Consider the following 12776-nt stretch of genomic DNA (forward strand, 5'->3'; position numbering starts at 1 on the left):
TGACCTGGTCCCCCGGGGGACAGGGGCCTGAAAGGACACCCAGGAAGCCTGCCCCCAGGCCCAACAACTCACGCAGGCCTGAGGGTCTGTCCTGAAACTGCTTTGTGGACAAGGCACCTCCTCTGGGCCGGCCCCACACGGGCGGCTGGGGACCCACGGAGGAGGAGGAGGATGGCCCCGGCCGCAGGGCACGCCCGCAAAGCCCTCTCCTCGCCGGCCAGGCCACCTCCGGGGGGCGCGGGCCGTGGGCTGAGCCTCCCGCCCCGCTTGGCGCTTTAAGAGCCGCCTAATTTGCATGGCCCGGCCCGGCCCCGCCCAGGCCCGAGTGACCGCCCGGTTGGATATTTAAATCGCGGCCGCAGGGGCGGGTCCGGCTCCGAACGCGGTCCCGCCCGGCGCCTTCCTCCGCGAGAGGCGACCGGAGCGCGGCCCGGCCGAGCGGGAGCGGAACTCCGAAGTCCACCCACGGCGCGGCCGCGCTTCCCGCACGCCCGGCCGGCCGGCCCTGCGGGCCACTCCCGACCGCGGCCTCGGTCCTGCCCCGCGGTGACCGCAAGCCCCGCTCCGTCCCCCTGCGGCCCCTCCTCGTCGCCTGTCCGTCCCCGCTGTGTCTTCGCTGTGTCCCCTGCTCCGTCCTTCTCTGTCCCCGTTCCGTCCCGCTGTGTCCCCCGCTCCGTCCCCGCCCGCCGACCCCCGGCGATGCCGCGCGGCGCCACCTGGACGCTGCTCTTGGCTGCGGCCCTGGGGCTCGGGGCGCGCGGCGTGCGCGGCGCGGTGGCCCTCGCCGACTTCTACCCGTTCGGCGCGGAGCGCGGCGACGCCGTCACCCCCAAGCAGGACGACGGCGGCTCCGGGCTGCGGCCGCTCTCCGTGCTCTTTCCGTTCTTCGGCGCCGAGCACTCCGGCCTCTACGTGAGTAACCCGAGCCCGCGGGGGGCGCCAGGGAGGGTGCTGCGCCCCGGCCGCTGCCCGCCGCCCCGAGTCCCGCCGCCGCCGCCAGCAGCTTGGCACCGTGGCGGCCAGAGGTGGAATGAGGACAGCGCTTCCTCCCTCCGGCGGCCAAGGCCGGACAGCGGCCCGCGGGAGCGGCGGGCGGGGTTGGGGGCCCGAGCTGCGGCCCGGCCACCTTGGCGAGTGGAGCGGGGCGCGCCCGGCCCTGGCCCCTGCCCCTGCCGGACCGCCTGGGCCTTGGGCTGCGGGCACTGAGCCGTCTGCCCCTGCTGGGCCCAGCGCAGCGGGGTGAGGGGAGGCCTGCCCCGTCCCGCCCCGTCCCGGTTCCGTCACAGACAGCAGTGACAGCAGGCGGCTGCTTCCTGGGTCCTCAGTTTCCCGAGTGGGGCTCCTGGCGCCTTCAGTTCCTCACTTGGCCTGCCAAGGTCTCAGCCCCTCTCAGGGCCACACGGGCCCGCCCCCAGTTGACACCTGAGGCCCACTTGCTGGAGGCTGGGACGCGCCCAGACTTTCAGGGGTGCTGTGGGAGACTCAGCAAGCTGGTCCTCTCTGAGCCGCCCTTTCCCTCTCCCTCTCCTCCTGAGCCTGGGGTCTGGCCACTCAGGCCCAGACCTTCAAACAGGACTCCCAGAGGGAGCTCAGGAGAGTGGGGACAGTTCAGGCTGAAGGACAGCAGAACCGCTCCCGGGGGGACCCGGGGCCACTGAGGGAATGCAATGTCGCGCCTCATTGCTGCATCGAGCATTTACTGGGGGGCACCGTGCGCTGTCCCCTGGATCCCACCTAGAAAAGTGCTGGCACCCTGTACCTCCAGCACCATCGCCCCGCCCTCTGTCACTTCCAGCACCAGTGCCACCTCCCCCCTCCACCGCCCATCAGCACCACTGCCTGCACTGCCAGCTCCCCCATCAGCCCTGTCGCCTCCCCCATCAACACTGCCTCTCTCCACTGGACCCCAGCGCGGCTGCCAGCATCACTAGCTACCCTCCCACCACAGCCGTTCCACCGCCAGAGGTGGGAGGGGCGGCCGTTCTCTCTGGAGGTGCCACCCAGTGCAAGTTTCTCTGGGCCAGGACTTGGACAGAGGGGCAGGACTGACTCCGGAAGTATGGGGCTGGGGGCAGAGCTGTGCTGAGGGTCTTCGAGAGCCGGGGAGGCCCGTACATCCTAGAAGGGGGAAAATTCCCGTTGGCACCGTCTTAACAGAGCGCTCTGTCCAGATGCTCCTTGAGCGTTCGGGCCAGGCTCAACCTCCTCACTCCAAGTCACAGGTGAAAACATTATTAAAACGGCTGACCCTCTTAACAGCCTCACCAAAGACATCTACCCCTGCCAAAGCAACTGGGAGCCGTGGTTCTAACGTGGAGAGATGTGCCCGCAAAGCAAACGGTTTCACCCGAAACCAGCACGTGGTTCCTCGCAAAACCTGCGTCTCCATAAGAGCTCTTTCCTGAAAAAAGCTATTGTCTGACAAACACCTGCCCATGGGGACTTAGTGAGCCCACTTCACCTCTCTTTGCTCAGTAGGAAAGACTGTGGAAACCCTGAGGGCCCAGGACACCTTGCCTGAAATAATGGCCAGGGCTCTGTGGTCGAGGAGGGAGCGGGGCGGAGGGTCAGACGTGAGGCCAGTTAGAGAAGAGAAGGCATTTATTCCGAAGCAAGGGGGTCAGACCGGTGCCGCCCAGCCCACCCAGCTGAGAGGATGCTTCCCTGCATGCCCCTGTCTCTGACCCTTGTCCAGCCGGGCGCGGCGTCAGCCAGCCCCGAGCCCAGGTGCCTGCATCCGGCCGAGTAAGGACCCTCCAGGGCTGGACACCCCGCCCCGGCCTCTGCACCCTAGTCCCCGGCCTGATGCCTGGCAAAGAGCAGGCTTGTGGAGTGAATGGACACACGGGTGAGTGAATGAAGGCCTTGCCGTGACCCTGCGTGAAGATCAGTGCTTTCTGATCAGAGTCGACCCTGGCAAGGACCCAGTCCTGCCGCGTGCGGGGTGGCCCCCTTTCTAGAAAGCCCCATCGTTTTGCTTCTTTCTCACGCCGTAGCAGCCATATGTGGTAACTTGTAAGGCTCTGAAAACTGTTGAGAGTCCCTTCTGAACACAAACCAGGCCGGCCCTGCTGGTGGGCATGGAGCGCGGCAGCTGAGAGGGAACTTTCTTGCAGGGGAAAAAAGCCGGACAAGTCACAGGTAGAGACGGCAGCTGTGCTGTGGCCTGCAGGCCCGGCCGAGGTGCAGCGTCCGCTTGGGGCGGCCGTGGGGACTGAGAGGCCGTGAGCCTGGCCAGCGGTGGTGAGGAGCCCCCGTTTCCCCCCAGAAGCCCCCAGGTGCAGCCCCCGCCAAGGGTGGGGCCTGGGGGCTGCAGAGGCAGATCCTGGTTTATTCGGCACCTGGACCCCCAACTGGCCACCTCAGGGAGCGTCTCTGCTCCGTCCTCGGGGGAGGCGTGCCGGGTGGGCGGTGTCTGCGAAGGTGCCGGGCACCCTGAGAGGGCCCACACGTCTGTTACGAGGGTGCAGTGGCCGAGACATGGGTGCGGGGTCTGCCGGCTGCGTCTCCAAGGCTGAGCTGCCGGGGGTGATGCACAGGGTGTTACCCGCCTTGGTGTGCCTTCCATCCGTCCCCCGCAGAGCCTCTTCCAGCCCCTGCTGGCCCCTCACGCACAGTGCTGACACCCTTGACCTCTGAATCTTGGGGTCTCTTCCTTGTCCCGGTCTCTTGGAGCACCTTGGGGCCAGTCACGGAGAGCCCTGAGTGGGAAACGGGAAGGGTGTGGGCCCGGGGTGGGCAGTGGCACCTCCGAGCCCGGGGGAAGACGTGTTGACAGTTGATTTGACCTGAGCCCTGGCCAGCAGCCCCTCTCTCTAGTGTCCCAGGCAAGGCTGGCTCCACACCTGGTGTCGGCTCATCCGCTGGCATCCCCACCAGGGGCACAGTCCCCACCCAGCCTCTACCAGACTGCCCGCCCAGGGGAGGTCTGCAGGCGGCCTGGGACCGGTGGCTGGTCGCTTCCTCCGAGAGCCCCGGCTTCCCCACCTGTGCAGCCCGTGGCACATTTCCAACCAAGACAGTCAGCTGGCTGGCCACCAGCTCCGAGCCATCTGGAAAACCCACCCTGACCCACAGGACAAAACCAGTGAGACGGAGGCAGGCCTGGCAGTGGAGCTCGGCTTTTCTGACCTGAGGAAGCCCCCGCAAAAATGCATGAGCCCCCTGGCTGGGAGGAGAGGCTGCAGCCCCCAAGGGGCAGACGGGGTCCAGGGCAGGCCCCTCCCCATGCTCCCTTCCTGCTGGTGCCTGGGGAGGAGCGGGGCAGAAGCGAGGGGATCGGGAGGTGGAGGTGGAGGTGGGCAGGGCTCGAGGGAGGGCCCTGGGTGGCCTGGCAGCCCCACACCGGGGGAGAGCGCCGGGGCTAGATCCAGGCTGGCCCCTCGGCCTGGACCTCCCGGCGGCCCGACGGAGGGCGGGCAGTGCAGTCCTCCCCTGCCCAGAGAGGAAAGTGGGCCTCAGATGCAGGCCCTGGGGCCTCAGGACTCATGCATCCCGCTGCCTCCTTGCTATTCCACCCCGGCTGTAGTGCGGCCCAGACAGAAGTCCTGCTTCCTCGGCCATGCTGGGAGCTCCCCTGAGACCCCCCCTCATTCCCACATGGTCAGAGCAGGCAGCTGGGCCTGCAGCCCTGCCTTGGAAATGCTCCCACTTCCCAGAGCGGCCACCCCGCTGGCCTGGGCGCGTGCGGCACCTCCTCGTGGGCCTCCGGCTCCTGGCCCTGCCCCTCCAGCCTGTCCGTGGGGCGGCCGAGGGAGCCTTGCCCAGTGCGAGTGAAACCTTGCCTTTCTCTCCTGCCCTTACCCAGCCCCCCTGGCCTTGGGGCTGGGCCCCATGTACCTGTGCCCCCCCGTCCCCCACCAGTCCCCCTGGCCTTGGGGATGGGCCCCGTGTACCTGTGCCCCCCCGTCCCCCGCCAGCCCCCCTGGCCTTGGGGCTGGGCCCCGTGTACCCGTGCCCCCCATCCCCCGCCAGCCCCCCTGGCCCTGGGGCTGGGCCCCGTGTACCCGTGCCCCCCCCCGTCCCCCGCCAGCCCCCCTGGCCCTGGGGCTGGGCCCCGTGTACCCGTGCCCCCTCGTCCCCTGCCAGCCCCCCTGGCCCTGGGGCTGGGCCCCGTGTACCTGTGCCCCCCCCGTCCCCCGCCAGCCCCCCTGGCCCTGGGGCTGGGCCCCATGTACCTGTGCCCCTCCATCCCCCGCCAGCCCCCCCAGCTCCCTCTGCTCCAGATACAGAACAGGTCACCCTCAGCCACTGTGCTTGCTGCCAGCTCGGAGCCCCTCCCAGGACAGGCAGGTCTCCTCCCCTGAACAGGCCCCACTCCCCCAGCCTGGTCCCTGCACTCCCCGCGTGTCGCTTCTGACCCCACCTCGGTTGTTTACCCTGCACGGGGCGTGTGCCCCGCAAGGCACATCAGTACACGGTCCTGGCACCCACGTATGTTGACTGTATTTGGACATCGTGATGACGGATGTGGACGTAGGTGTGTAGGTGCGTCTGCCCACTGAGGGACATGCAAGCAGCGACACCTCAACGGCCGTGAGCAGTCCTCGGGCTCAGATCCTGGTTCCCAAACACCAGTCACCACTAAAAGGAACTGGGGCTCTTTGGAGATTATATGGCCACGGCAGGAAAAGAAGAAAATGAGCTTGGAAAAGCTTGTGCCAGAAAGTAATAGAGTGATCAAAGAATGATCGGGATGTGGCAAAAGGACACAGAGGCCATCCGAAAGGGGCTCTCGCTGGCCATGGCTGGACAAGTGAAGCATTAAATTACTGGTAGTAACAGATTTCAATCCCTTAAGGAAAGGGGAGCCAGTGAGTTCACGCCGATACGAGTATAAATACATGATTAAATGTATAAACGAGGGAGAAAGTGGTACCGATCGCGCTGCCTCGGTGCTGAGCGTCCTGCTCTGGGTAACCGTGTGTGTTCTCAGTAGAGAATGTCCTTGCTCAGGGGAATACACACCAGAGGGCTCAGTGGGTAAAGGGTCATCACTTCTGCAAGGTACTCTCAAGTGGTTCAGGAAACATCTATGTAGAAGGGGAGAGAGCATGATGAAGCAAATGGGGCAGAATCCTAGAATTTGGTGAATGTGGATCAAAAGTATGAGGAGTGCCTTGCAATTTTTCTGTAAGTTTGACATTCTGTCAAAACAACGTAACCTCTAGGGAATGCCTTCTGGCGGGAACACCCGGAGCCCCGGGCACACACCTGGCCACCCTCACTGGGAAGCCAGCCTGGCCGGCTGGGAAGGACTCAGGTGTCCCCCTCCTCAGCTCTCAGAGGCTGTGTGAAGCTAGAAATGACCAGCTCACCACAGCGTGCCTCCAGGACAACCCATCATTCACTCACCATTGACTTATTTGCTAATTCATTTAGTCACACATTCATCCCAAAACCTTGATGGAGCCCTAGCTCTGAGTCAAGGAGTGGACATGCACCCGCAGCAGTGTTTTATTTTTAGTCTTAAAATGTTGTCTCTTTTGTTCACGGTGCTCTCCCAGCCTCTGGAAGAGAGCTGGCTTGTAGAAGCAGCTCTGTAAACGTCAGCTGTTCATCCTCTCATTGTTAGGATAATACGCCCATAATTCCGTCTTCCCAAAACAAGCACTCTAAACATTTTGGCGACATCCTTCCTGATGTGTTTTCAAGTGCATTTGGGGCCGCCATTTCATACAAATTTCCATTTTGCATATTTCGTTCAATGTTATACCGTGAGCATTTTCCAGTGCCTTAAATTTGCTGTGAAAAATGTGCTTTTTGGTGACAGTATAATATTCCATCCTATGGCTATACCATAATTCCTTTAAGCAGTCACAACTTGTGGACTGTGTGGGTGGCTTCAGTGTCTCCCGGGATGCTCTGGTGCACATCCATCCTACACACATCTTTGTCCAGGCAGGTCTTTTGTTCTTTCAGTTCCTCACAATAAGTTCCTCCAAGGGGGCTGGCTGGGTCCCGAGGAATGTGCTTTTCAGGGCTGTCTCCCTACTGCCCCCTGCTGCCCAGAGGGCGTCCTTATTTACAACCTCCTCTGCTGGGGGAAGGGGGCCTCCTCAGCTGACCTGAGTCAGCCTGGAGAGCACAGCTTCCAGCCCGCCAGCAGCTTCCAGGCCACACAGGGTACCTGTGGTCCAGTCGATGGGGTGGGGACAGTGGGCAGGCCCAGGGACAAAACAAGCTGGAGGAGCCTGGGCCCCAGTGGACACTGCTCCCATGGCTCTGAAACCAGGCGGCTGGAGGGGGCTGCCCAGCTCGTTCCCTCCCCCCCACCCCGTACCTCCCCACAGGGGGTCCAGCCTCAGTGCCTCAACAGCCATAAACTGGCTGTTTACACACTGGGGCAAGTCCTTCATTAAACGCCTGCTGTGTGCGAAGCATTACCCTGCTCCCCAGCCCGAGGACTCGGCTCGGGCAGGAGTCTGAGTGCTGGGGGCTGAGTCCAGGGTGGGAGGAGTGGGCACCATGTCTGGGTACAGGTCCCAGGACCACGCTGTCCTCCAGGCGGGTCCAGGGGGCTGGTCAAGGGCCAGACACAGCCCCCTCGGGCCCTCACACACATCCTGCAGCGAATATTTCCCGCCACCTGCTCTGGGCAGAGGGGCTGTCGGGCACAGGCAGCTCTGGAGGCTTGCTGCGGATGGGGCCTGGGGTAGGGCTGGCGTCCCGGGGGAGTGGCCACCGGCCCCAGAGTGAGACTGGCAGGGTGAGAGGCCTAGGTGTGGGAGCAGAGGCACACCGTGCCTGCACTTGGAGGTGGCAGCCAGGGGCGGTGGCTGCAGGGTGACGGGACCCGACGTGGCCCCAGAGCTCAGGGCAGCAAGGTCAGGCTGTGCTGGGCCCGGGGGAGGGGGGTGTGGGTGCCCAAGCGCAGGGCATGTCCAGGGGCCTCTGGGGACTTGGGATCTGGTCCTAGGGGGGTACCTGGCCCAGGTGTGCCAGAGGTGAGGCAGGAGCTGCCATCTACACAGGGAAGGAAGGGAAGGGCCGTGAGGACAGCTGGAGGGACAGGACACGGGAGGGGCAGGTGCCTGGACCCCCCTCCCACTGGAGAGGCAGCCCCTATTGGAGTGGGGTGGGGCTCAAGGGCTTGGGCTCTGGGCCATAGGCAGGACCACAAGGCCCAGCAGGAGACGAGAGGGTGGCCACGGGGAGGCCCTGGACAGCTGACGGCAGGGGGCAGGGGAGGGACGTAGCAGAGAGTGCGGCCCCAGGGCCTGCGCCCCGAGGGCCCGGCCTGGGAGGGGGAAGGGCCATCCCCCCAGCTCTGCGGGGATCCCTCCTCCCCCGCTGGGCGCTGAAGCCAGCCCACTGGCCCGCCCGCAGGCCGCGCCCTGGCTGCCCAGCAGTGCCCCTTCCCCCCGTCCTCTGTCGCCCTCCTGCAGCCAGGCGAGGCCACCTGGCACCCCAGGTGCTCAGACGAGGGCCAGCCTCCCCTCCTCGCCAGGTCTGGGTGTCCAGGGCCCCACCTTGCCCGGGGGCCCAGGGTGCTGCCAACGGCCGCCCTGCGAGCAGGACCCCAGCCCTGAGCTGTGCTTGTGGAAGGAATCCTGGTTCCCCAGAAAGCTGCCAGGAAATAAAAGACATGCCTACATTTTTCAAAACAAGCTTATAAAAGGCCTCAGAGCTTTATTGTTTTATTTCTGGCAGAAACGTCAAAGCAGGAACCAAGGCCCCGCCCTTTCGGATCTGATGTTTGCAGAGCTGGGGTGCTGTGACCGTGGGGTCCCCAGCTCCCCTCCAGGCTTGCCCGCCTGGCCCAGAGCAGTCCCTCGCCCAGCGAGGGTGGCACCAGCCAGCCCCAAGCTGCCCAGTTCAGGGACCAGCCAGACACACGTCACACGCTTTCGGCTGCAAGTGGCCTCCGAGAGACTCTCCAGGACATTTCCGCTCTCTCCCAGTTTTATCCAAGTCGGAAATGCCACCAGGCCATCTCTCTGCGCCTTCTCCTGGCCCAGCAGAGGGAGGGCCGGCCCCTCTTGTGAGAAAGGCCTGGGTGCCTTTCCCTCTGCGGGCCACACGCACCCCCAGGTCAAGGGCAGGCTTCCTCCACGCCCCGCGGGCCCCCTTCCTGCTGCTGTGGCCTTGGGGCCTCCCCAGGGGACCAGCCCAGGCCCACCTGGCTGGCCTCAGGTCCTGAGTGGCAGCGGGGCAGTACATTGCAGGCCCCGGACCCAGCCGACGGCCGGGTCCACGTCAGGTTTCTGATACGTCAGTGGCTGAAGAGCACGCTGGTGCCAGGCAGGGGGTCGGGGTCGAGTCCTTTCTCCTGTTTTCCCGCCGTGTTGCCTGTTCTACAGTGCTGTTGCAAGTAGAAAATAATAGTAAGATTGATATTCTGTGGAAGTAGCATTCTCTGGCCCTGAAGAAGGAGAGGGACCCCGGTGAGGGTGGGGAGGGGTGCCGTGCCGCTCCCTGCGCCGCCAGCCCCCGCCCGGCCCCCCCCCCCGGAGGTTCAGACGTTCTCCCCTGGAGGAAGGCAGTCCAAGCACGCCCCTGCCCAGGTGGCCCCGGCCCCGCCCCGCCCCGTGGGGAGGGCGGCAGCCATCTGGTAGAGGCCGAGCGCTGGCGGGCAGGCCGGAAGCCTCTGCACACACCTGAGCACCGGACTTCAAAGGCAGGAAGGAAACTGGGCGGAGCGCCTGCGGGAGCCACGGGAGCCAGGCCAGCCGAGGAAGGCAGACGGGGTGCAGGATGCAGGTAGGGCGGGGCAGGCGGTCCCACCTGGCAGGTGGCCACGGCCCCAGGGACCCTCACTCCAGCCTGCAGCGCCCCCCCCCATCCAACTGAGACTCCTCACCCTTGACTCTGTTTTCCTAAACGCGGGCAGAAAAGGGGACCCAAAGTAAGTGTGCAGCGAAAGAGCAGATGTGATGCCAGCCCCGAGGCATGGCGGCCCCAAGTGAAGGCCTGTGGTTGCCGCTCCACCTGCATCAGCCCACACCGTGCAGCCCTGACAAGGCTGCTTGCACCCGCCTCCTTCCCTCCAAGTTGTTCCGGTTCTTCCATCCATGTTTTGTCCATGATCACTGTGGTTCAATTACGTAGATCGTCTTCAAGTTGTTTGTTTCACTGTGGTGGACATTTGGAGCTGTTTCTACTTTTAGACCATTCGTACTGTGCTATCTGGGAACATTCTGGAACGTGCGTCCCGGTGCACGTGGGCGCTGGCGTGGAGGGTGGGCCCTAGGGGTGGGGCTGTCGGGCATGGGCCGCACCCGCTGCCAGCTCGTTAGGTACAGAGGCCACGGGTGTTCCCGCTGCAGGACACGCTTGCCAACCCGGTGGTTGTGGATAGGTGTGAAAACGAGGTTCTGCTGCTTCTTTTTGTTCGTGTGGCTGAGCACATCTTGTTCGCTTACCGTTGGGTTTCCTCATTTGTACGCCCCCTGTTAAGTCTGTCCTCTTTTCTACTCAGTTCCCTTTTTTCTTGTTACTTTATGGGAGTTGTGTACATACACCAGGTCACAAGTGTTGAGAACATCTTTTCCCTTTTCGCTGTCCCTTACTTCACGCTCTTCGGTGCGCCTTTGGGTGAATAGGTACTCTTGAGTTTAACGCAGTAAATGTACCTGTCTTCATTTTTATGGTCAGAGGTTTTCTGTGCCTTATTTTTTTTTTAACATTTTATTTATTTATTTGGCTGCGTTCGGTCTTAGTTGGGGCACGTGGGATCTTCCGTGGCCGTGCGCGGGCACCGTAGTTGTGGCGCGCGGGCTCAGTTGCCCACGGCATGTGGGATCTTAGTTCCCTGACCGGGGGTGGAACCTGCGTCCCCTGCGTTGGAAGGTGGATTCTTCATCACTGGACCGCCGGGGCGGGGACATCCGGTGCCTTATTTTAAAAATCACCTCGAAGTCTTTAATACGTTCTCCATGGCCCCCCACAGCAGCATCTCTGCTGTGCAGCTTGGTTGCCACACCTCTGTGCCTGTGCATGTGGAGCTGGGCACGAGGTAGGCCCCCCAGCCCGCCCCCCCTCGCCGAGTGTGCGCCTGGGCCATCTCCCGGCCCTCCTCCTGCCCGCCTGTCCAATCATTGTTCCTTGCAAGAGCCCAGTGTCTGCTACAGCATCCATCCTGGACCAGCAAGGTCTTTTCTTCTCCAGGAAGTCTTGGTCCTTCTTGGCTTTGCCTTTTCATATAAAATTTACAGTTGGCTTACCAGGTTACACACACACATAGACACACGTCTGCCGGGATTTTTACTGGGATTGAGTGGAGTATGAAGACTGATGCGAGAACTGATACCTTTACCTGGGTTGACTCACGTGGCCCAGGAACAGAGCACGTTCCTGTGTTTATTTAGATTGTCTCTGACATTCTCTAATAAATCTAACATCTTTTGTTAGATTTATTCTTAAGGACTTGCTATTTTCTATACTGTTGCAAATGGTGTCTTTTCTTCATTTCTTTTCTAAGTACTTACTGCTGTTAATGTAGAATCACAATTGAGTTCTTACCTTTTCTAATTTTATATGTAACAACCAGGCCAAGCCTCTTAATTCTACTGCATCATCTGGATTCTTTTGGATTTTTCTACATTCACGTTCATAGCATTTGCACCTGACGATAGTTGTGTTTCTCCCTTTCTAACCATTTTGCATCTTGATTCATTTTTTGCCTTGCTGTGCTGGTTGGATACATTGCGTGTTAGCAGGACCCAAAAAGAAAGTGTTCCATGTTTCACGATTAAACATGATGCTTCTTCCTGTTTGTTTTCAAGATGCCCTTTTTCAGATTAGAACGTCCCCTCATATTCCTGTTCCTGTTCTCATATTCAGGGAACTTTTATCACATGTGGATGATGGCTCTTAGTAAATGCCACCTCTATACCTATAAAGATGATTATATGATTCTCACCTTTAATCTGTTAAATTGGTCACTTAAATTAATTGGATTTCTAACGTAAAGCCACACTTGTATTCCTAACAGAAATCCAAGTTGGTAATGATTAATTATTTATCCAGTTTATATATTGCTGGATTCAGTTTGCTAACAATGCATTAAGATTTGAGCAGTTTTATATGTGAGATTGGGCTGTTATTGCCCATCCATGTTAAATTTTAGTGTCAGGGTTATGCTAGCCTCAGAAAATGTGTTCTTCTCTCTAGAAGAGTTCGTGTATCTCTGGATTATTCCTTGGATGTTTGGTAGAACTCACTGGTGCTGACATCTGGCCCTAGAGTTTTCTTGGTGGGAAAATTGTGATCACTAATTGAATTTACTTATGATTATAAAAAAATAGATTTTCTATTTCTTCTCACATTTGGTAAGTTGTGTTTTTCTGGGGGAAAAAATCCATTTTATATACGACTTCAAGGTGATCAACATAAAACCACTGAGGTCTGGGATTTGATGGTACCCTCCTTACACACCAGTGGTCAGCCTGTCACTGCTTCTCAGAAGCTGGCCGAGGCCCGAGGCTCCCGGGTCGGGAACAAAGGCCATTAGGACTCATGGTGCAGGGAGAAGCACACCAGGTGGTTTGCCTTGGTGTCCCTGGCTCTCCTCATGGCGTCATGAGGCCACACGGAGGGGCCCAGGCAGATGGAACCCAGACTGTGGGTTTGCGTCATAGCCAGGAAGCCCTGGGCTCGGGGAAGCCATCTCTCCTATGGCGAGCCTGCCTTTGTCCGCAAGGGAGAGGACGCTTTGTCTCTCGAAGCCGATCTCTGCAAACACAACCCCAAGACCCGGCCCAAGCAGGGAGCGGACGAGCGAAGCGCACAGAGGCCTCCCCCACGGCCCATCTCCCTGCCCCACCTGTTCTGGG

The 12776-nt window shown here is 61.1% G+C and overlaps 1 protein-coding gene across 1 annotated transcript in view; it reads left to right on the forward strand.

Annotated features, from left to right (window-relative positions):
- Positions 1–395: 395 nt before the first annotated feature.
- The window catches only part of SNED1 (sushi, nidogen and EGF like domains 1), a 90433-nt gene continuing 78052 nt past the window's right edge, over positions 396–12776 (forward strand). Inside the window, exon 1 of the mRNA XM_081242967.1 lies at positions 396–912. Within this exon, the coding sequence (XP_081099093.1) occupies positions 700–912 (213 nt within the window). The 5' untranslated portion in view covers positions 396–699. The remainder of the gene's footprint in view (positions 913–12776) is intronic.

The sequence above is a fragment of the Mesoplodon bidens genome, assembly GCF_964165515.1.
Source record: "Mesoplodon bidens genome assembly, chromosome: 8".
In the NCBI taxonomy this organism is placed as follows: Eukaryota; Metazoa; Chordata; class Mammalia; order Artiodactyla; family Ziphiidae; genus Mesoplodon; species Mesoplodon bidens.